The 25,251-nt window shown below is 35.8% G+C and overlaps 1 protein-coding gene and 1 pseudogene across 3 annotated transcripts in view; one reads left to right on the top strand and one right to left on the bottom strand.

Annotated features, from left to right (window-relative positions):
- Positions 1-25,251, top strand: part of NBEAL1 (neurobeachin like 1) — a 241,124-nt gene that overhangs the window by 35,015 nt on the left and 180,858 nt on the right. For 2 of the 3 annotated variants that reach the window (XM_073218321.1, XM_073218319.1), the window contains exons 3-5: positions 13,271-13,432; positions 21,305-21,386; positions 21,940-22,067. In XM_073218321.1, coding sequence (XP_073074422.1) covers positions 13,271-13,432; positions 21,305-21,386; positions 21,940-22,067 — 372 coding nt within the window. Of the gene's footprint in view, positions 1-12,230; positions 12,805-13,270; positions 13,433-21,304; positions 21,387-21,939; positions 22,068-25,251 lie in introns of those variants that run through there. The other variant, XM_073218320.1, reaches the window with a different exon arrangement.
- LOC108386905 (pleiotrophin pseudogene) lies at positions 22,074-23,747 on the bottom strand (annotated as a pseudogene).

Raw genomic sequence — 25,251 nt, 5'->3', positions numbered from 1 at the left:
GAACAAGTGGGACTATATCAAACTGAAAAGTTTCTCTACAGTAATGGACACCATCAGCAGAACAAAAAGACATCCTACTGTTTGGGAGAATATATTCATAAATGATGTATCCGATAAGGGGTTGACATCCAAATTATATAAAGAGCTCATGCATCTCAAACAAAAAGCAAATAAGCCCATTAAAAAATGGGCAGAGAAGCTGAACAGACACTTCTCTAAAGAAGAAATTCAGATGGCCAACAGGCACATGAAAAGATGCTCCACATTGCTAATAATCAGGGAAATGCAAATCAAAACCACAGTGAGATGTCACCTCACTCCAGTTAGGATTGTTATCATCCAAAAGACAAGGAACAACAAATGCTGGTGAGGATGCAGGGAAAGGGGACCCCTCTTACACTGTTGGTGGGAATGTAAATTGGTTCAACCATTGTGGAAAGTAATATGGAGGTTCCTCAAAAAACTAAAAATAGAAATACCATTTTACCAAGGTCTTCCACTCCTAGGAACCTGCCCTTGAGAAAACAAGATCCCTGATTCAAACACCTGTGCACCCCTATGTTTATCACATCCCTATTTACAATAGCCAAGACATGGAAGCAACCTGAGTGTCCATCAGTAGGTGAATGGATAAGGAAGATGTCATTCAGCCATGAAAAGAAAAGAAATCCTACCAGTTGCAACAACATGGATTGAGCTAGAGGGTATTATGCTCAGTGTAGTAAGCCAGGCAGAGAAAGACAAGTACTAAATGATTGCACTCATTTGTGCAGTATAACAACAAAGTAAAACTGAAAGAACAAAATAGGAGAGTCACAGACCCCAAGAAGGGACTAGTGGTTACCAAAGGGAAGGGTTTGGGGAGGTTGGGTGGGGAGGGAGGGAGAAGGGGGACATTGTAATTCTCAGTCACCATATAGGTATGTCATGGGGAAGGCAGTAGAGCACAGAGACGACAAGTAATGACTCTATAGCATCTTACTACACTGATGGACACTGACTGCATTGGGGATGGTGTGGACTTGATAATAATGTGAGTAAATGTTGAAACCACAATGTTGTTGAGGTAAAACCTTCATAAGATTATGTATCAATGATACTTTAATAAAAGAAAAAAAAGAAACAGAATCCTCATTTAAAGTAAACTGACTTTATAGAATTTTCAAAACGCAAGGCAAGGATTGCTTTTGTCAGAATTTAAAACCTTGAAACTTAAGCTGTACTTCTTTCTGTGTTAGACAGAGACAACAATTAGCAGGTATTTACTATAGACATTCAATAGCCAAGCAGGTGTGGAACAGATTTGTAGGATTTGGGAAATTTCAGTGAAAGGAGTATAGAATTTTGGCCAGTAAAGTCCTAGAGGTGGGAATACGCTTCCAAATTTGTAATCCTCATCAAACTGGGGACTTGGCCAAAAACTTCAACTTTGTCAAAAGTCATGTTTTAACCAAGCCCCAGTTTTATAATAAGAGTTAGTTAAAATAAAAACAACTCTGTTTTAGAAGATTTTTTTTCTGCCTTGTAAAATAAAAAAATGTGCAAATATAGAATGGGACAACTAAGGACAGGGGACTAATCCTTTAAGTAAGTAGGATTGAATATTGGGAAATCTAATGTTCTCTTTCTTACTGACTTGTATTTTTGGAAAAGTGAGGAGGAATAGTTAAGCTTAGTCTGAATCTCAGTTATATTTAAATCTTTATTATTCTGAGATTACTCTGGTCTTTAAAATAATCTCCTTTTAGTTCTTTAGCAGAAAAAAGTATATATAAAAATGAGAGTTTTACTAGTACTATTTATAAATAAGAGGGAATGAAAGGATCCAAAGCAACAAATGAAGAGATGCCCAGAGTAAAATGAAACATGCATTTTTTTCTCTATAATTTTTTTGTTAAGGTATTATTGATATACACTCTTAAAGGTTTCACATGAAAAACAATGTATCTACAGTCCCCCATATTATCGAGTCCCCCCCATACCATGTTGCAGTCACTGTTCATCAGTGTAGGAAGATGCCACAGAGTCCCTATTTGTCTTCTCTGAGCTACACTGTCTTCCCTGTGACCTCACACACACCATGTATACTAATCATAATATCCCTCGATCCCCTTCTCCCTCCCTCCCTACCTGTACTCTTCCACACCTCCCCATTGGTAATCGTGTGTCCCTCCTTGGAGTCCATGAGTCTGCTGCTGTTTTGTTCCCAAAATTTTGCTTCGTTGTTATACTCCACAAATGAGGGAAATCATTTGATACTTGTCTTTCTCTGCCTGGCTTATTTCACTGAGCATAATACCCTCTAGCTCCATCCCTGTTGTTGCAAATGATAGGATTTGTTTTTTGTCTCTTTCATATGGATAAATAGTATTCCATTGTGTATATATACCACCTCTTCTTTATCCATTCATCTACTGATGGACATTTAGGTTGTTTCCCTATCTTGGCTATTGTAAATAGTGCTGCAATAAACAGTGGTGCACATATCTTTTTTTGTTTGTTTTTATTAAGGTATGATTGATATACATTCTTATGAAGGTTTCACATGAAAAAACAATGTGGTTACAACATTTACCCATATTATCAAGTCCCCACCCATACCCCAATGCAGACACTGTCCATCAGTGTAGTAAAGATGCCACAGATCCACTATGTGCTTTCTCTGTGCTACACTGTTCTCCCCGTGACTCCCCATACCATGTGTACCAAACATAATACCTCTCACCCTTCTCCCTCCCTCTCTCCCTCCCACACCCCTCCCCTTTGGTAACCACTAGTTCTTTCTTGGAGTCTCTGAGTCTGCTGCCATTTTGTTTCTTCAGTTTTGCTTCATTGTTATACTCCACAAGTGGGGGAAATCATTTGGCATTTGTCTTTCTCCACCTGGCTGATTTCACTGAGTGTAATGTCCTCCAGCTCCATCCATGTTGTTGCAAATGGTAGGATTTGTTTCTTTCTTATGGCTGTATAGTATTCCATTGTGTATATGTACTACCTCTTCTTTATCCATTCATCTACTGATGGACACTTAGGTTGCTTCCCTATCTTGGCTATTATACATAGTGATGCAATAAACAGTGGTGCATATGTCTTTTTGAATTTGAGAACTTGTGTTCTTTGCATAAATTCCTAGGAGCCGAATTCTCGAGTCAAACTGTATTTCTATTTTTGTTTCTTTAAGGAACCTCTATATTGCTTTCCACAATGGTTAAACTAAGTTACATTCCCACCACCAGTGTAGGAGGGTTCCCCTTTCTCCACATCCTCACCAGCATTTGTTGTTTTTAGTCTTTTCCATGTAGACCATCCTAACTGGTGTGAGGTGATATCTCATTGTTGTTTTAATTTGCATTTCCCTGATTATTAGCCATGTGGAGCATCTCTCCATGTACCTGTTGGCCATCTAAATTTCTTCCTTGGAGAAGTGTCTGTTCATATTCTCTGCCCATTTTTTAATCAGGTTATTTGCCTTTTGGTTGTTGAGGCATATGAGTTCTTTATATATTTTATTGTTAACTCCTTGTCAGATATGTCATTTATAAACGTATTCTCCCATATTGTAGGATGCCTTTTTGTTCTGCTGGTAGTGTCCTTTTCTGTACAGAAGCTTTTTAGCTTGATGTAGTCACATTTGTTCATTTTTGCTTTTGTTTCCCTTGCCCGAGGGGAATGCATTTGTGAAAAAGTTGCTCCTGTTTATATTCAGGAGATTTTTCCTATGTGGTCTTCTAAGATTTTTATGATTTCATGACTTACATTCAGGTCTTTGATCCATTTTGAGTTTACTTTTGTGTATGTAGTTAGACAGTAACCCAGTTTCATTCACTTACATGTAGCTGTCCAATTTTGCCAACACCAGTTGTTGAGGCTCTCATTTCCCCATTATATGTCCATGGCTCCTTTATTATATATTAATTAACTATATATGCTAGGGTTTATATCTGGACTCTCTAGTTTGTTTCATTGGTCTGTGGGTCTGTTCTTGTGCCAGTACCAAATTGTCTTGGTTACTTGTGGCTTTGTAATAGAGCTTGAAGTCAGGGAGTGTAATCCTGCCAGCTTTATTCTTCCTTCTCAGGATTCCTTTGAATATTTGGAGTCTTTTGTGGTTCCATATGAATTTTAGCTCTAGTTTCTTTGAAGAATTCTGTTGATATTTTGATAGGGATTGCATTGAATCTGTAGATTGCTTTAGGTTTGATGACCATTTTGACAGTATTCAGTATTCCTATCCATGTACACGGGATGTATTTCCATTTATTGGTGTCTTTAATTTCCCTCACGAGTGTCTTTTAGTTCTCAGGGTATAGGTCTTTCACTTCCTTGGTTAGGTTTATCCCTTTTTATTTTATTCTTCTTGATGCAATTGTGAATGGACTTGTTTTCCTGATTTTGCTGTCTGCTAGTTCATTGTTAGTGGATAGGAATTCAACAGATTTCTGTGTATTAATTTTGTATCCTTCTACTTTGTTGAATTCACATATTATATCTAGTAGTTTTGTAGTGGATTCTTTAGGGATTTTTCTGTACACTAGCATGTCACCTGCAACAGTTACAGTTTAATATCTTTACCAATCTGGATGCCGTTTATTTCTTTGTTTTGTCTGATTGCCATGGCTAGGACCTCCAGAACTATCTTGAATAAAAGTGGTTAGAGTGGGCATCCTTGTCTTGTTCCCAGTCTTAAAAGCAAACCTTTCAGCTTCTCGCTGTTAAGTGTGATGTTGGCTGTGGTTTTGTCATATATGGCCTTTATTATGTTGAGGTACTTGCCCTCTATACCCATTTTGTTGAGAGTTTTTACCGTCAATGTATGTTGAATTTTGTCAAATGCTTTTTTGACATCTATGGAGATGATCATTTCTTTTTGTCCTTTTTGTTGATGGGGTGGATGATGTTGATGGATTTTCTAATATTGTACCATTTTTCCATCCCTGGAATAAATCCTACTTGATCATTGTGGATGATCTTTTTGATGTTTTTTTAAATTCGGTTTGCTAATATTTTGGTCAGGATTTTTGTGTCTGTGTTCACCAGGGATATTGGTCTGTAATTTTCTTTTTTCATGGTGTCTTTGCCTGTTTTTGATATAAGAGTGATGCTGTCCTCATATAAAGAGTTTGGAAGTATTTCCTCCTCTTCTACTTTTTGGAAAACTTTAAGGAGATGGGTATTAGGTCTTCACTAAATGTTTGATAAAAATCAGCAGTGAATCCATCTGGCCCAGGAATTTTGTTCTTAGGCAGTTTTTTGATTACCTGTTCAGTTTCATTGCCCTTAACTGATCTGTTCAGATTTCTGTTTCTTCTTTGGTCAGTCTTGGAAGGTTATATTTTTCTAGAAAGTTGTCCATTTCTTCTAGGTTATCCAATTTTTTTGCATATAATTTTTCATAGTATTCCCTCATAATAATTCTTTGTATTTCTGTAGTGTCCTTAGTGATTTTTCATTTCTCATTTCTGATTCTGTTTATGTGTGTAGACTCTTTTTTTTTCTTGAAAAGTCTGGCTAGGGGTTTATTTATTTTGTTTATTTTCTCAAAGAACCAGCTCCTGCTTTCATTGATTCTTTCCACTGTTTTATTTTTCTTGATTTTATTTATTTATGCTCTAATCTTTATTATGTCCCTCCTACTGACTTTGGGTCTCATTTGTTCTTCTTAGTCTAGTTTTGTTAATTGGGAGTTTATACTGTTCATATGGAATTGTTGTTCTTCCTGAGGTAGGCCTATATTGCAATATACTTCCTTCTTAGGTCAGCCTTTGCTGCGTCCCACAGATTTTGCCATGTTGAATTGTCATTTTTCTCCATATATTGCTTGATCTCAGTTTTTATTTGGTCATTGATCCATTGGTTATTTAGGAGCATCTTGTGAAGCCTCCATGTGTTTTTGGGATTTTTCATTTTCTTTGCATAATTTATTTCTAGTTTCTTACCTTTGTTATCTGAGAAGCTGGTTGGTACTATTTTAATTATTTTGAGTTTACTGGGGCTCTTTTTGTGGCCTAGTATATGATGTATTCTTGAAAATGTTACATGTGCACTTGAGAAGAATGTTTATCCTGCTTCTTTTGGGTGGAGTGTTCTGTAGATGTCTTTTAGGTTTATCTGTTCTAATGTGTTGTTTATTGCCTCTGTCTCCTTATTTATATTCTGTCTGGTTGATATGCCCTTTTGAATCAGTGGAGTATTGAAGTCTCCTAAAATGAATGCATTGTGTTCTATTTTCCTCTTTAATTTTGTTAGTATTTGTTTCACATATTTAGGTGCTCCTGTGTTGGTTGTATAGATATTTATAATGGTCCTATCCTCTTGTTGGACTGGCCCCTTTATCATTATGTAATGTCCTTCTTTGTTTCTTGTTACTTTCTTTGTTTTGATGTCTATTTTATCTGATACAGGTACTTTAATTCGTGCTTTTTTCTCCCTGTTAGTTGTATGAAATATGTTTTTCTATCCCTTCTCTTTTAGTCTGTGTATGTCTTTGGGGTTGAAGTGCGTCCTTTGTCAGTATCTTATAGACAGGTCTTGTTTTTTTGTCTATTCATTGATTCTGTCTCTCTCGTGATCAGTGCATTCAAACCATTTATATTTAGGGTGATTATCGATAGGTATGTTTACTTATTGCCTTTGCAGACTTTAGATTCATAGTTACGAAAGTTTCAAGGGTAACTTCCTTAATATCTAACTGTCTAACTTAACTCACTTAGTATGCTATTGCAAACACAATGTAACGGTTCTTTTTTTTTTTCCTCCTTCCTCCTCCATTCTTCATATATTATGTATCATATTCTGTATTGTTTATCTGTCTCTTGACTGACTTTGTGGGTAGTTGGTTTAATATTGCATTTGCTTAGTAATTAACTGATCTGCTTTCTTTCTGTTTTTTTATTTTAAAAAAATTTTTTATTAAGGTATTAATATACACTCTTATGAAGGTTTCACATGAAAAAACAATGTGGTTACTACATTTACCCGTATTATCAAGTCCCCACCCATACCCCATTGCAGTCACTGTACAGCAGTGTAGTAAGATGCCACAGATTCACTATTTGTCATCTCTGTGCTGCAGTGCTTTCCCATGACTCCTCACATCATGTGTACTAAATATAATATGCCTAAATTCCCATCTCCCTCCCTCCCAGCCCACCCTCCCAGACCCCTCCCCATTGGTAACCACTTGTCCCTTCTTGGAGTCTGTGAGTCTGCTGCTGTTTTGTTCCTTCCACAAATGAGGGAAATCATTTGGCACTTGTCTTTCTCTGCATGGCTTATTTCATTTATCATAATATCCTCCAACTCCATCCATGTTGTTGCAAATAGTAGGATTTGTTTCTTTTTTATGGCTGAATAGAATTCCATTGTGTATATGTACCACCTCTTCTTTATCCATTCATCTACTGATGGACACTTAGGTTGCTTCCATATCTTGGCTATTATAAATAGTGCTGCAATAAACATAGGGGTGCATATGTCTTTTTGAATCTGAGAACTTGTATTCTTTGGTAAATTCCAAGGAGTGGGATTCCCAGGTCAAATGGTATTTCTATTTTTAGTTTTTTGAGGAACCTCCATATTGCTTTACAGAATAGTTGAACTAGCTTGCATTCCCACCAGCAGTGTAGGAAGGTTCCCCTTTCTCTGCATCCTCGCCAGCATTTGTTGTTCTTAGTCTTTTCGATGCTGGCCATCCTTACTGGTGTGAGGTGATAGCTCATTGTGGTTTTAATTTGCATTTCCCTGATGATTAGTGATGTGGAGCATCTTTTCATGTGTCTGTTGGCCATCTGAATTTCTTCTTCGGAGAATTGTCTCTTCATATTCTCCGCCCACTTTTTAATCGGGTTATTTGCTTTTTGGGTGTTGAGGCATGTGAGTTCTTTATATATTTTGAATGTTAACCCCTTATCGGATATATCATTTACAAATATATTCTCCCATACTGTAGTATGCCTTTTTTGTTTTGTTGATGGTGTCCTTTGCCGTAGTGAAGCTTTTAGTTTGATGTAGTCTCATGTGTTCATTTTTGCTTTTGTTTTCCTTGCTCAAGGAGAAGAATTCAGGGAACAATTATAATTTTAATAGGTACTGACAATTTACTTTCCCAAAGAAAAACTCAAATCATATTCCCATCAGCAGTGTATGAAAGTGCCCATTTATCTAAACATTCTCTAGTCACAAAGATTATGTCCTTTTGATTTTAATTTTTACAAAATCAACACGCCAAAATGTTGTGCTATTTTATTCTGATCTGTATTTCCCCAACAATTGAAATACCTTTGTATTTTTCACCATTTTACTTTACTCTGTATTGCCTGTTCATATACTTTGCCTAGTTTCTATTGTATTTATCTTTTTCTTATACATTCAGGATTCCAATCACTGCCTAAGAGTTCACCCATTTTTTTTTTCCCCCAGCATATATAATTTATTTTTTCTTCCACGTTTCTAGGCCAAGTTGGTTCCTAACTAAGTAATCTGTTTTTTTCCCTGTTCTGCTATCTCTATTTCTTTCTTTCTTCCTTAGAGATAAACACACAGCAAGTATGGACTCATCCAGTCATTACATAGTATAACTGATGAACATACAGAGACTTAAAAAATATGTACCTTTCCATTTAGCTGGAAGTTTTTTTTTGAGAGGGCATCTCTCATATTTATTGATCAAATGGTTGTTAACAACAATAAAATTCTGTATATGGGACTCAATGCACAGTCATTAATCAACCCTAAGCCTATTTCTCAACAGTCTCCAATCTTCTGAAGCATAACGAACAAGTTCTTAAATCGTGAACAAGTTCTTACATAGTGAATAAGTTGATCTGCTTTCTTTACTGTTGTTTTATTTCCTCTGGTGACAGCTATTTAACCTTAGGAACACTTCCTTCTGTAGTAGTCCCTACAAAATACAAAATGGTAGGATTTGTTTTCTTCTTACGGCCGAATAATATTCCATTGTGTATATGTACCACATCTTTTTTATCCATTCATCTACTGATGGACACTTAGGTTGCTTTCATTTCTAGGCTATTGTAAATAGTGCTGTGAAAAAATAACCTTAGGAACACAATCCTTCTGTAGTAGTCCCTACAAAATACATTGTAGAGATGGTTTGTGGGAGGTAAATTCTCTCAGCTTTTCCTTATCTGGAAATTGTTTACTTCTAATTTAAATGATAATCTTGCCAGGTAAAGTATACTTGGTTCGAAGCCCTCTGCTTCATTGCATTAAGTGTATCATGCCAGTCCCTTGTAGCCTGTAAGGCTTCTGTAGAGAAGTCTGACGATAGCCTGATGGGTTTTCCTTTGTATGTGATCTTTTTTTCTCTCTCTGGCTTCTTTTAATATTCTGTCCTTATCCTTGATCTTTGCCATTTTAATTATTATATGTCTTGGTGTTGTCTTCCTTGGGTCCCTTGTGTTGGGAGATCTGTGCACCTCCATGACCTGAGAGACTATCTCCTTCCCCAGATTGGGGAAGTTTTCAGCAATTACCTCCTCAAGGACACTTTCTATTCCCTTATCTCCTTCTTCTTCTTCTGGTACCCCTATAATGTGAATATTGTTCCATTTGGGTTGGTCACACAGTTCTCTTAGTGCTCTTTCATTCCTGGATATGTTTTTCTCTCTCTCTGCCTCAGCTTTTTTGTATTCTTCTTCAGTTCCATTAACCGTCTCCTCCACTATATCTAATCTGCTTTAAATCCCTCCATTCTATGTTTCTTTTCTGATATTATATTCCATAATGATTGAATCTCCATCCTGAATTCCTCCCTGATTTCTTGAATATTTTTCTGTACCTCCATGAGTATGTTTATGATTTTCATTTTGGAATCTCTTTCAGGAAGATTGAGGAGTTCAATTTCACTTGAACCTTTTTCTTGTGTTTGTGGATTTTGGTTTGAACTACGTTCATTCGGTGTTTAATATTTGTATGTTTTTTGTATGTGTCACCCTCTAGTGCCCAGAAACTCTACTCTCTGTAGCTCCTTATCCCCTGGAGCAATGTTGGGGGAGGCAGTGGAGTGGTGCTGGTGCCTTGTGGGAGTAAAGAGCTGTTTCTTGCTTCCTGGCTGCTATGTCTGTCTCCACTGTCAGAATCAGTGGGCTGAGTACACAAGTGTAAGCCTCTATGTTTTGCATTTGCAGCTGCCATAGACATGGCCTCCTTCTGGCTGGCCTCACACCAGGGCAGGTGCTGCTGGTTTGTGAGCTGTTGCGGGCTGGCTGGAGGAAGGTGCAGCAGGCTGCATATTGCAGTGGGAAGCCTTGGAGCTGTGTAGCCAGCCAGGGGGATGTAGCACCTGAAGCTCCTGAATGTTCCCATCCTGCTGGGCAGAGTTCACCTGGACAATTTTGTCCACCTGGCCTTTCTCATGAGCAGCAAACCCTGTGCAATCCTTGCCCCTTTTGCAGCCTTCTTGCTGTTAGGAAGTCTCTCAGACCTCCCGCCTTTCTTTTGTCCTAGAGCAGCCTAGTGTGGATCCCTGTTTTCCACATGCGGCTGGAATCTCAGTGTCTCCAAGCCTTCCGTCTGTGTTGCCTTTCCACATAGAGCAGCATAGAATGTTGTTTCATGCTACCATAGCAGATCTCCAGGGCTGGGTGGTCAGCAGTCCTAGGCCTCCTCTCTGTTATTCTTCCTTCTGCTGGGGAGCTGGGGTGAGCAAAGGGCTTGGGTTCCACTGGATAGTGGCTTTGGTATGTTACCCTGTTCCATGAGGTCAGTTGTCTTCTCCACGCATATGCAGTCTGGTGGAGCCTTCTTTCTTTTTGTTTTTTCAGGATTAATTGTATTATTTATGCTTTCATATTGTATATAGTTTTGGGAGGAGGCTTCTGTCTCACCTCTCAAGCTGCCATCTTTAATCTCATACTATGAAATGTGTATTTTTGTAATGATTATAGAATTTGGCAACATTGGGAATGTGCTTTGATTTATTTTCTTTGTAATTTAATTAAAGTCAGGTGCTTATTTTATAAAACACTTTAGTAATTATGTTGTAGCCTGGTTCAGAAAGAAGCTAATAATATTTATCATGTATTTATGTAACTACTGGCAATGTGCTTTTTTTTTGTTTTTGTTTTTTTGGTATCATTAATCTACAATTACATGAAGAACATTATGTTTACTAGGCTCCCCCCTTCACCAAGTCCCCCCCACAAACCCCATTACAGTCACTGTCTATCAGTATAGTAAGATGCTACAGAATCCCTACTCATCTCCTCTGTGTTGTACAGTCCTCCCCATGCCCCCCACACACATGCTAATCATAATGCCCCCTTTCTTTTTCCCCACCCTTATCCCTCCCTGCCCACCCTCCCCAGTCCCTTTCCCTTTGGTAACTGTTAGTCTATTCTTGGGTTCTGTGATTCTGCTGCTGTTTTGTTCCTTCAGTTTTTCTTTGTTTTTATACTCCACATATGAGTGAAATCATTTGGTACTTGTCTTTCCCTGCCTGGCTTACTTCACTGAGCATAATACCCTCTAGCTCCGTCCATGTTGTTGCAAATGGTAGGATTTGTTTTCTTCTTACGGCCGAATAATATTCCATTGTGTATATGTACCACATCTTTTTTATCCATTCATCTACTGATGGACACTTAGGTTGCTTTCATTTCTTGGCTATTGTAAATAGTGCTGCGATAAATATAGGGGTGCATATGTCTTTTTCAAACTGGGCTACTGAATTATTAGGCTCAATTCCAAGGAGTGGAATTCCTGGGTCAAATGGTATTTCTATTTTTAGTTTTCTGAGGAACCTCCATACTGCTTTCCACAATGGTCGAACTATTTTACATTCCCACCAGCAGTGTAGGAGGGTTCCCCTTTCTCCGCAACCTCGCCAACATTTGTTGTTGTTTGCCTTTTGGATGGTGGCGATTCTTACTGGTGTGAGGTGATATCTCATTGTGGTTTTAATTTGCATTCCTCTGATGATTAGCGATGTGGAGCGTCTTTTCATGTGTCTGTTGGCCATCTGAATTTCTTCTTTAGAGAACTGTCTATTCTGCTCCTCTACCCATTTTTTAATTGGATTATTTGCTTTTTGTTTGTTGAGGTGCGTGAGCTCTTTATATATTTTGGATGTCAGCCCTTTATTGGATCTGTCATTTATGATTATATTCTCCCATACTCTGGCAATGTGTTTTAAATTTTTCTGTGCCCAGTGAATGAAATAGCCTTTTACTCAATGTAAAAATAGTGGTATGTTTCATATTAAACAGTATCTGAAGACTGTTACAAAGCATAATTGTCATTTAATCATAGGAGCTCTTTAGGGTTCTCCTGTTTGATTTTTCTTAATAGAGATAGTGAAATTAGTATAATAGTTTATGAAAATATTCTTAGGTTTCATGGTAGTATTCTAAATACATATTGCATTTTTGTAGTTCTTTACATATTTCAAACTGAAAACAAAATTTGACCTTCACAAAAATGAACATGTACTCTGGTTTTAGAACCCTGAAAAATGGGCAGATTATGTTACAATTTTCAGTGAACAGCAGAGATTAAATGATGTGCTTCATATTACAGAGGTGGAATAGGTGTTCTGACTTTGAATCTAGGGGGCTTTTATTACAAGAGTCATATAAGAGGAGCCAGTCATATCTGGTGATGGCTTTTACCCTTAAAGAATCAGTCTTAAACAGAAGCCACTGTCACAAAATATTTGTATATTACTTAAAAAAATTTGTTAATGTTCATGCCTGGGAATCTATATTTACGTTTTTATCTTTCTTCTTCCCTTTTTCTGGTTATCTTTTCTCCCTCTTCTGATTACATGGCTTGGGGAGCCTACAGGTAGGTGAATATTTGTTTATGTAGTAAAATAGTTGACTGTTGTTAAACTAGTTATAGATGCTTCATTTTTATTTGCTTGTTATTGTTTTTTTCAAAATGGCATACATGTGTACACATACTTTATTTCTAATAGAGAGTGAACTAATTTATATTCTAAATATTTTCCTTAAAAACAGCACAGTTGAAGATATTAAATAGCCTCTCTCTGTCTCTCTTTTTTCCCCTACTGCCCCCACCCTGGCTCTCAACTTCCCCAATAAGCCTCTTTTGAAGTCAGACTACTTACCACTGTGCTTTAATATTCTCCTAAAGTGTCACTAATCATCTGGTGCTGCCTTGTGAAGAAGGCACGGAGTATCTGGAATAAAAGAGTTTCTTTAGGATTTGAGCTGAAAATGCAATTCCTTTAAAATTCCAGAGATTTTCTTATAAATACCCTTTTTATTTTGTTTCCCTTATATTGTAGGGTAGATGATGTGCCTCCAGGAATATCTCTGCTTCCTGATAATATTCTGCAGGTTCTGAGGATCCAGCTACTACAGTGTGTTCAGAAAATGGCAGATGGGTTAGAGGAACAACAACAAGCTTTGTCAGTTTTGCTTGTCAAGTTCTTCATTATTCTTTGCAGGTATCTGCTACAAACAGTTACCAAAATAATAATGCATTTATTGATCATTAATGGTGCTTGTTGTTCATATGGAGCTTTAAAGAGTGAGTGTACCTTTTGCAATAAACTTGTGGTTTCTTACTCTTTTGGAAAGCCTTTTATTTCCTATACCCAGAAATAGAGAAATTTAGCCAAGATAAGAAAAAAAATTGCTTTATAGTAAAAACAATGACAGGAGTTTTTACCTAACTGAGAACTTATTGCACTCGTATTTTCTATTTGGTCCTTACCTGTAAGCATATATACATTTTTACTACCCTGCATTATTATTTGTGAAATGTATTTTTCTAATATATCATCGTACAGGTTTACCTAAGAAAGTATTATTCCACAGCTCATATTTTCCAGGTTTATAGATGAGATTAGACCTGTGGTATTAAATTATGGTGTCCATAAGTATCAACTGGGAAGCTTAATAGAAATACAGAGCTTAACCTAACTTAAGGAAATCCTGATTCCACAGAACTCAGGCATTCTGATTTTTCACAATTTCCACATTAATCTGCATGTAAGAATTTAAGAATCATTAGTGTAAGGGCATCATATGCCCCTTAAAATCTATCCTCTTTTTGGAAGCCATTTCCTATAATATATACTATTTGTTTTATAAATGTTTTATAATTAGTAGACGAAGAGGGACTTAACTTTTTATTTACCTTTCATTTAATTGCTTATCAGTTTGATTGTAGGAATCATGTAAAGATTGAACAATAATTGCTGAAATGTTTCTCCCCTAATTTAGCCATTCTCAGAATCCTACGCATATTTTGAATTTTTTGCTCTTTCTCATCCTTAAAACTTAGAAAAATGATACACAAATTATAAGGGTTAGGGAAAAGAGTTAATACTCAGGTGGTAATATATTAGTTTACTCCTTTGATAGTTAATTTGCTACATTTTCTCAAGTTAATTACCTAGTGCAATTGTACTGAAGTAAAAAAATCATACAGGTAACTATTTAATCCAGCATGTTTAGTTATTGATAATAGAAAGAAACACTGGAATATGTTTTAGTTGAATTTTTTTTTTAGTAGGCGATAACCTCTAATGATAAGTTTAATTTCAGTAGCTGCCAGTCACAGAACATGTTTCTGTTTCAAAGAACTTTACTTTTTTAAGTCCCTTTTAAAAGTTGTTATTAGATTTTATGTTCTATTAGTGGTTCAATTTTACATAAAAATTTTGAAAAAAAAGTACAGAGAGTTCCCACATGCTCCTTTTCCTCCCTCTACAGTTACTCCTGTTGTTAACATCTTATATTAGGTGGTACATTTGTTACAGTGATGAACAAGTATTGATATAAACTAAAGTCCATAGTATACATTAGAGTTCACCATTTGTGTTGCACAGTTCTATGGGTTTTGACAAATGCATACTGTCATGTATCCATCATTATAGTATCCCACAGAATAGTTACACCATCCTAAAGATGACCTGTCTTAAATCTATTTCATTTCTTCCTCCTCATGCCCTACCCTCTGGCAAGCAGATTTTTTAAATTGTATCCATAGTTTTGCATATTTTTGAAATTGTAAAGTATGTGCCATTTCCAGTCTTTGCTTCTTTCACTTAGCAATAAACATGTCAGGTTCCTCCACATCTTTTGTGGCTTGATAGTACACTTTTTATTGTTGAATAACAATATTCAGTTTTCGGACATACCATAGTTTATTCACCTAATGAAGGGCATCTTGGTTACTTCTACTTTTCGGCAATTGTCAGAATGGTTGCTATAAACATTTGTGTGCAGATTTTTATGCGAACATGTTTTCAACTCATTTGGGTAAATACCTAGGAGTGTAGTTGCTGTATCATATGTTAAGCCTATGTAAACTATGTCAGAAACTGCCTAATTGTATTCCAAAATGGCTGTAACATTTTGAATTCCCACTAGTAGTGAATGAGAGTTCCTGTTGCTCTGCATCCTCACCAGTATTTGGTGATGTCAGTATTTTAGATTTTAGTCATTTTAATAGATGTGTAGTACAATCTTACCATTGTTTTAATTTGTAGCTCCCTGGTGACATAGAATGGTCGGTATCTTTTCACGTGGTTATTTGCCATCTATATCTTCTTTGGGACATATCTATTTAGATCTTTTGCCCACTTAAAAATTTTTTTTCTTACTGTTGAGTTTAAAGAGATTTTTGAATATTTTGAGGTACAATTCCTTTATTAGGTACATATTTTGCAAATATTTTCCCCTAGCCTGTGGCTTGTCTTTTCATTCTCTTAATAGTGACTTTTGCAGAACAGTTTTTAATTTTAATGAAGCCCAACTTTTCAGTTTTTTTTCAAGGGTAATTCTTTTGGTTTTGTATGTAAAGTCATCACCAAATCCAGAGTCACTTCGGTTTTTGCCGATGTTATCTTCTAGAACTTAAAGTTTTCCTCCTATATCCCTCATAGTATTGCTCTCCTTCATTTTGTTTATCCATTAGCTGTAATCACCCAATATACTGTTGCTGTTATTATTTTGCACAGACTTTTATGTTAGATCTAATTAGAATAAAACAAATGAAAGATTGCTTTTCGCTCATTCCTTTTGTAACTGTCTTCCTTTTTTCATGTAGTTTCCGGTATATCTAGGAAGAGTTACTCATTTTCAGTTTTTTCAGCTTTCTTCTTGTGAGGATGGGAATGACAGCTTTCAAGCTCTTTACATGTTGGACTGGAAGCTGGAAGGCACACTTATTTTTTATACAAATCCAAAGTTAAGGGTTTAAAAAAAAATAAGATTAAGAACTGACAGTTTTAATGTTTTGCCACTTCATGGATTTCATTTTACCACTAAAAATATGTTTCTGAAATTTTCACATAATGTACAGCACACTGTTCCCCTCTCTGCATTTGGAAAACACAGCTATGAGTATTTAAGAAGTTATATATATTCCCTTATTAAATAAATAAAAATAATTCTGCCCTTTGAAGTACTCTAATGAAACCGATAACCTCTGACTAATCAGTTTAACTCTAGGCTTATATTAAGCAATATAATTATATTTTTTGATAATTCACATAACATACAACCCCCCCCCCCATTTAAAGTGTATCTTTCAGTGTTTTTTGATAAATTTATAGAATCATACAACGATCACTGTAGTCAATTTTATAACATTTTCATACAGAGTTTAAAGAAACTCTGTACCAATTAGCAGTCACTCCACATTGACCGTACCCCCCATCTGCTGGCAACCTCCAATCTACTTTCTATTTTGGACATTTCATAGAAATGGAATCGTACATTGTATGGCTTCATTCACTTTAAATTTTCCAGGTTCATCCATGTTGTAGAATGTATCAATACTTTCTTACTTTTTATGGCGAAATAATAAACCATTGTATGGATATATCTTATTTTATTTGTCCACTCATCAGTTGATGGACATTTGGGTTATTTCTACTTTTTGGTTGTCATGAATAATGGAAAGATAAGTAATAAAAATCTGTTTACCTGAATCTTATATTTTCAAAAATCAACAGCTACATCAAGTGTTTTAGAACTTAGACTAACAAAAAATATTTTTTCAGGAAGGAATATTTTTAATTACTGATAATTGGTGATACTGAAAATGCAGACTGAATTTTTGTCAGTTTTATTATTATCTTTAAAATCACTACAGATAGTGTACCCTCTTATTGCCTGCATTTAGGGCAATTTACTCCTAGTGCCTTATCCTTAATATGGCACTATTTTTTATTAGAGTATAAAATGTATATATAAGTATATATTTTTTTATTTAAGTGTGACATGTGAATCTAAAGTATAATGTGTTATGTAAAGTGATCAGATCCTAAATGTTCAGCTCAATAAATTATAAAATGAACACACTGTGTCATTATTACCACTGAGGTGAAGAAATAGGACATTATCGGTACCTCAGAAGCCCAGATACCTTTTATGTTCTCTCATAATTGCTATTTCTCACCATCTCCAAAGAAATATTATCTTGATATTTAATACTATGGATTAATTTTGTCTAATTTTTAACTTCTTCAAACAGAATTGATCCAGTAATTTTTATTCTTTTATGTCTGGCTTTTTTTTTTTTTCTGAACTTGTCAACTATTTATGTGTTGTTATTTTGGTCCTCAAACTTGTGTTGTCTGCTGAAGGGAATTGTTACTTTTGACTGAGCATTGGACATTGTTTTTGGAAAACTGTAGAGATTATTACAGGCCTGTGATACTCTCTTCCTTCAAGATAATTTGCATTAGCTTTTGGAACACTAAGATCCCCCTAAAACAGTTAATAATTGAGGTGATTTGGACTTCACTCTGTCAGTACTGATCCATTTTCTTTTTGCCCTTACTTCCTGAGTATTTCTCCTTGGTATCTCAAATCAAAGCCTTATAAACTATCCTTTTTGAGTTATGAATTGGAGTTTTTATTCCCTTTATCACTGTAGGCTATCAAATGCACTCATCAGCATCTCATTGTTTAATTTACCTCTTTCAGGATACTTAGAAGTCATGAGGGCAAAAAAAATGGATTTAGGTACAGATTTCTGCTCTTTTAAGTTTACTTTTTCAGCATCTTATCTTTGTAAGTTTTCACTCCCTTGTTAGTTTTCTGATCCTTTTAAATAGATTTTTAAAAAAGATTTTGTCCATCTTTTTTAGCTGTTCTTAAAGGGAAGATTGGTACTAGTCCATCATTACTGAAAGCAGAACTCTTGGAGAGGGTTTTTTCCCCCTACCAGATGCTGTGGCATATGGTTTTGTTTTTTAAAAATTACATACATACTTATTTTTTGTCCTCTTGTATCTTTTTTCCACTCTTTAAAATTCCAATAAAACATATATAACAAAATTTACCATCCTAACCTTCTTTAAGTGTACAGATCAGTGGTATTAAATACCTGCACATTGTTGTGCAATTATCACCACTACCCATCCCCAGGACTTTCATCTTGTAGAACTGAAACATTCATACTCATTAAACAGTAATTCCCTATTCTCCACTTTTCCATAATGGCGGTTGCAGCATTTTACATTTCCTTTAGCAGTGCACAAGGGTTCCAGTTTCTCCACCTCTTGTTTCTTGTTTTCTTTTGATAGTAGACATCCTAACGGGTATGAGGTTGTATCTCACTGTAGTTTTGATTTGCATTTCCATAATGATTAGTCGTGTTAAGCATCTTTTCATGTGCTTATTGTTCATTCATATATTTTTGGAGGAATATCTATTCTTTTTCCCAATTTTGAATTGGGTTGATTGATTTTTTATGTTGAATTTTAGGAGTTCCTTATATATTCTGGATATTAATCCCATGTCAGATATATGATTTGCAAATATTTTCACCATTCTTTAAGTTGCCGTTTACTTTCTTGATAGTATCTTTTGATACACAAAATTAAAAAAGATTTTTTAAAGTCCAATTTGTCTATTTTTTCTTTAGTTACCTATACTTCTGGTGTCATGTCCAAGAAACCATTATCAAATTCAGAATCATGATGCTTTTGTTTCTTCCAAGTGTTTTAAGTTTTACATTTAGTCCTTGATCAATTTTGAGTTAATTTTTATATATTGTATAAAGTAAGGGTCCACTTTTGCATGTAAATGTCCAATTTCCCAGCACCATTATTTGAAATGACTGTTCTTTTTCCATTGTATGGTTGTGGCAACCCTTGTGAAAAACCGTTTGACTATATATGTAAGGATTTATTTCTCACCTCTCTATTCTGTTCCATTGGTCTGTATGTTTACCTTTATGTCAATACTATATTTGATGACTGTCACTTTGTAATAAGAAACAAACAGTAAGTGTGAGTCCTTGAGGTATTTTTGTTTGTTTGTTTTGGTTATTTGGGGTCTTGAGATTCTGTATGAATTTTAGGATGGGTTTTTTTATTTCTGCAAAAAACACTGGGATTTTGATAGGGAATACTTTGAAACTTTACATTGGTTTGGGTAGAATTGACATTTTAACAATAATAATTCTGATCCATGAATATGACATGTATTTCTATTTATTTATGTCTTTAATTTCTTAGAGCATTGTTTTTTAGTTTTCATCATATGATTTTTTTGCTTCTTTGGTTAATTCCTAAATATTTTATTCTTTTTGATGCTGTCATGGTTTTCCTGGTTTCCTTTTTAGATTATTCATTGTTTATGTGTAGAAATGCAGTTATTTGTTGTGTTGACTTTATGTCCTGCTACTTTGCTGAATTCATTTATTAGTTCCAATGCGCTTGTGTGTGTGTGTGTGTGTGTGTGTGTGTAGAATCTTTATAGAGTTTTCATGTAAGATTATATTATCGGCAAACAGATAATTTGATGTCCTGCTGTCTAATTTAGATGCTTTTCATTTCTATTTCTTTAATTTCTCTGGCTACAACTTCCAGTATTATGTTGAATAGAAGCAATGAAATCAACCATCCTTTCGTTGTTCCTGTTCTTAAAAGAAATGCATTTAGTGTTTTTCTACTGAGTATGTTTGCTGTGCATTTTTCATATGTGGCTTTTATTATGCTGAGGTAGTTTTTTCAATGACCTTTAAAGTTTCCTGGAAGTTACTTCCACCAGAGGTGGGAGGGGCTTGCAACAATTGGGGAAGGTGCAACAGGAATGGTTGCCCACCCATTTGCACCTCTGTGATTGGAAACAGCAATCAATGATCAGAACACAGATCCCTGATATTTGGAGGATAGGGTCCTTTTTTGCCTACACTTCTTCCATTAAGCTGTTACTAAACTGTTGGGAGAACTTGTGCGTAACTGCCTCCATGGTGGATGGGGGTGGGGGATGGGTCATTGGTACTGTAGTAATAATAGCTGAAATTGGCAGAAATTAACCAGCATTAACTGCAGTTTACTATTCAAGTCTTTCCCTGAAAGTTGCAAGCCTTCAACAGACTTGAGAGTGCAAAATTGTTAAAACAGATGGATTCTACCAGTACTCTTGTTTTCTAGATAGGGATGCAGCGTCCTGGTGCTTCTTACTCTGCCATCTTCCCAGAATCCTCCACAGGGTCTTTGAATTTTACCTTCATTTTCTCAAAGATGTCATATCAATCTGACTTCTTACCTTGAGAAGTCTATTGATTCATTTAATTTTTCCTATTTTTTAGCAACTAGTGAATTTAAGATGTAAAGTATTTTTCAGTATCACAATATCTCAGAACAGAAAATCAATAGTATTTTATTGGGCTCAGGAAAAAACTAGTAATGCTAGATATAGGAAATGTTAACATTATGTGTCATATCTCTGTCTTATAAAAACGAAATAAAAATGATGGCTATATTTTAATTAAATGCTGAGCAGGTATTGATCTACTGCTTTAAATAAGACATGTACTATCCCTCTTGGAATATGTATAAATGCTAGCCTTTCTATTAAGACCTTTTAATATAGTTGATATTTAAGTCTAAAAGGGAACTCTAATTTTAAAAAGCAAAGTGAAAACTAGAACTATATATGTATTATAATGGCAACAATATGTACAAAAACCAAAAATCTACATAGGAAAGTAAAAACAAACCTGCGAAATAATCCAAAATGTAAATAGTTGCTGATGTTTGGGGTGTAAGAACATTTGATTTTTTTCTCTTTTGTTAATAATTTGTGATATTTTTTTATTATTTGCTAATCAACATGTACTTCCTAAACATTTTCTGTTTATATTAATTCAATGGTGCTTAAGGTGTGTTTCACATTCTTAGTGGGAAAACAGCTATATATCCATATTGATTTTTAAGTTTCAGTAAATGTTGTTTGCATTTCATTTGCTGACATGCCTTTCCAAAATTCAACCTGAATGTATGAGCACACATTTTTCTCACTATTCATATAAAATAAATATGTTGAGTGTTCCTTTTTTCTCACAGGAATCTATCTAATGTGGAAGAAATTGGGACTTGCTCATACATTAATCATGTCATCACTATGACAACACTCTTTATTCAGCAAGTAGGTATAAATTAACGATATTCCTTTTTGTTGTTTTACTGGGAGTAACTAGGTTTTACTTTTTAAAATATTGTTAGTGAAGTTAAATATTTTCAGAGGAGGTAGTTATCAAGAAAAGAATTAAAATTATCACTCACTGTATTTCAGGCATTTTATGTGTATTATTTAAAAGTAGAGAAGCAATTATATTCTGTTATTTTAGTTAAAAATAGAGTGTTTTATAAATGGTTTTTTAAATGACATAATTTGTGATTTTTATGGATTATTTATTCATCAAATATTCCTCATATTGAAAACTTGTTCTTTTTTGGAAGGATATTTGACTATCCATTTGAAACCTTTCCTAGAAAATACTTAAAATTTGAGAGGTCGTATCCAGTCCATATGATTAACTCTCTTTAGACTCAAATGGAACTTAGACTTAATTGAATAAAAGTGATATACTATTAGATGATGAATGGTACATGTAGTTTTCTAATGATGTATATAAGAAATGTTGCACAGTTTCATATTTTTAAACTAAATACAGTTTTATGTTTAACTTTATTCTCAGTTAAAAAGCAAAAAAAAAGAGAAGGAACTGGCAGATCAGACATCTATTGAAGAATTTGTTATCCATGCACTGGCATTTTGTGAAAGCTTGTATGATCCATATCGGAATTGGAGGCATAGAATTTCAGGGTATTTCTTACAAATAATAATGCTCATTTTAAACCTGAATGCCATAATGTATGCAATTCTTTAATGCAAGTCTTTTTTTTTTAATTCAAATAGGATGATTATATTTTATTGCTTTGTTTAGTATCTATTTTTCTCAACTGGGAAAAAAAGTCTAGGTGAAAAAAATGCCTAATGAGAGAAGTAGTTTACATTGCCATAACATTTAAATTGTTGCCAAAAGAAAAAAAAAGTGTAAAAAAGTTTTAAGTGTAAAATATCACATAACTTCAAAAAACTTACCTCAATTTCCTATCATCATGTACTATAAGTCAACTTTCTAATAGGATTACAGTCCTTTATTATAAGCCCCTACTGGTACTATGGTATACATTTTAAAAATGCTACTACAAAAAATTTCTTTCCTTTTTGTTTCTGCCTATTGTATACTTAAGCTATAGATAAATTTTGAATAAAAAGCCTACGGTAGGTATAAATGCAATGGTTAACTGATTCTGTTTGCTGACATCTTTTCATGTTGCACAGAAGGTGGCATCTCAGTCCAGCATCTTCTCCTGTTTCTTGCCTTCCTTTTTCTTAGATTCTTGAGTTTGGGCTTCCTCAGTTTGCCTCAGGGCTTGGAAATGGTCACTGTCTTCTGGCAGTCAGCGTTGTGGAGGGCTCGCTTCAGACTTCCAGTTCTGGTCTTCAAGGCGGTGTTGAGGTCACATTCTCCCCAGGCCTGGAACTGGTATTTGCACTCAGCACCAAATTGCTTTTTCCAGTTGCAAGGGATCTTACACCTCTGGGTCTTCATGGTTTGTTTGCACTCAGCTCCAGTCCGGGTGCCCTCCCGGGTGCCCAGCCCGCAATCCCAACTGCTGGGCACACACACGCTCCACTGCCATTCTCCACAGTCAGACTTACTCACTTTTTTTTCTGGCTTCTCTTTCTTCCCTGCTTCAGCAGTCTCCACAGTTGCCAAAATGAAAATGAATGCCAGGACGGCAGCCGCAAACTTTTGACGCTGCTGCAGGTACTGTTGGGACTGCATTTTTGAGTTGCAAACGTGCGGCGGGCGTGCGGCTGCCTTTGTTGCCAGGGGCGAGGTTTCCGCTCAGAGGCCAGGTGGTTGGGCTCGCGCCGCGGCGGCTGCTGCCTTTCTGTGGGCCGGGGACTCGCGGGGCCCGGGCCTCCCCCCTCTCCCCTCTGAGTCTTCCCCTGCTCGGCGCCTGCCGGGGCGGGATTTTCGGACTGCGAGGCGGGGAAGCTGCTCCTGCCGGGGACTCCCTCACACCCAGCCGGGCTAATGCAAGTCTTTTTTATCTGTGAAAGCAATTAATAAGATATGTATAAGACTCCTGTCTGTATCTCTGAGATAACTGTGTTGGAGATATGAATTAGTGGTAAATTCCATTAACAGATAATACTTTTACCTTGAACTTTTATTTTTTAGTGTAATTGAATGCTAATAATCAGGAAAATGTCAAAGCATAGTATCAAGTATTTCATATTTTCAAGGAAAGTTCTTTTTAAAACATACTTCATAATTTGAAAATAATTTTTAATAGATTTGTGTCTATTTTTTAAATTTATTTTGTTATCATTAATCTACAATTACATGAAGAACATTATGTTTACTAGGCTTCCCCCTTCACCAAGTCCCCCCCCACAAATCCCATTACAGTCACTGTCCATCAGCATAGTAAGATGCTGTAGAATCACTACTTGTTTTCCTTGTGGTGTACAGCCCTCCCCATGCCTCCCCCCACCATTATACACGCCTAATGCCCCCTTTCTTCCCCTCCCCCCCTGTTTTCTCCCTTCCCACCCATCCTCCCCAGTCCCTTTCCCTTTGGTAACTGTTAGTCCATTCTCGGGTTCTGTGATTCTGCTGCTGTTTTGTTCCTTTAGTTTTTCTTTGTTCTTATACTCCACTTATGAGTGAAATCATTTGATACTTGTCTCTCTCTGCCTGGCTTATTTCACTGAGCATAATACCCTCTATATCCATCCACACTGTTGCAAATGGTAGGATTTGTTTTCTTCTTATGGCTGAATAATATTCCATTGTGTATATGTACCACCTCTTCTTTATCCATTCATGTACTGATGGACACTTAGGTTGCTTCCATTTCTTGGCTATTGTAAATAGTGCAGCGATAAACATAGGGGTGCATCTGTCTTTTTCAAACTGGGCTGCTGCATTCTTAGGGTAAATTCCTAGGAGTGGAATTCCTGGGTCAAATGGTATTTCTATTTTGAGCTTTATGAGGAACCTCCATACTGCTTTCCACAATGGTTAAACTAATTTACATTCCCACCAGCAGTGTAGGAGGGTTCCCCTTTCTCCACAACCTCGCCAACATTTGTTGTTGTTTGTCTTTTGGATGGTAGCCATCCTTACTGGTGTGAGGTGATATCTCATTGTGGTTTTAATTTGCATTTCTCTGATGACAAGCGATGTGGAGTATCTTTTCATGTGTCTGTTGGCCGTCTGAATTTCTTCTTTGGAGAACTGTCTGTTCAGCTCCTCTGCCCATTTTTTAATTGGATTATTTGCTTTTTGTTTGTTGAGGTGTGTGTGCTCTTTATGTATTTTGGATGTCAACCCTTTATCAGATCTCTCATTTATGAATATATTCTCCCATACTGTAGGGTACCTTTTTGTTCTATTGATGGTGTCCTTTGCTGTACAGAATCTTTTCAGCTTGATATAGCCCCACTTGTTCATTTTTGCTTTTCTTTCCCTTGCCTGGAGAGATATGTTCATGAAGAAGTCGCTCATGTTTATGTCCAAGAAATTTTTGCCTATGTTTCTTTCTAAGAGTTTTATGGTTTCATGACTTACATTCAGGTTTTTGATCCATTTTGAATTTACTTTTATATATGGGGTTAGACAATGATCCAGTTTCATTCTCCTACATGTAGCTGTCCAGTTTGCCAGCACCATCTGTTGAAGAGACTGTCATTTCCCCATTGTATGTCCATGGCTCTTTTATCATATATTGATTGACCATATATATTTGGGTTAATGTCTGGAGTCTGAATTCTGTTCCACTGTTCTGTGGGTCTTTTCTTGTGCCAGTACCAAATTGTTTTGATTACTGTGGCTTTGTAGTAGAGCTTGAAGTTGGGGAGTGAGATCCCCCCCACTTTATTCTTCCTTCTCAGGGTTGCTTTAGCTATTTGGGGTCTTTGGTGTTTC

Source organism: Manis javanica, chromosome 12 (assembly GCF_040802235.1).
Source record: "Manis javanica isolate MJ-LG chromosome 12, MJ_LKY, whole genome shotgun sequence".
Taxonomy (NCBI): domain Eukaryota; kingdom Metazoa; phylum Chordata; class Mammalia; order Pholidota; family Manidae; genus Manis; species Manis javanica.
This window is presented reverse-complemented; position numbering and strand designations above follow the sequence as displayed.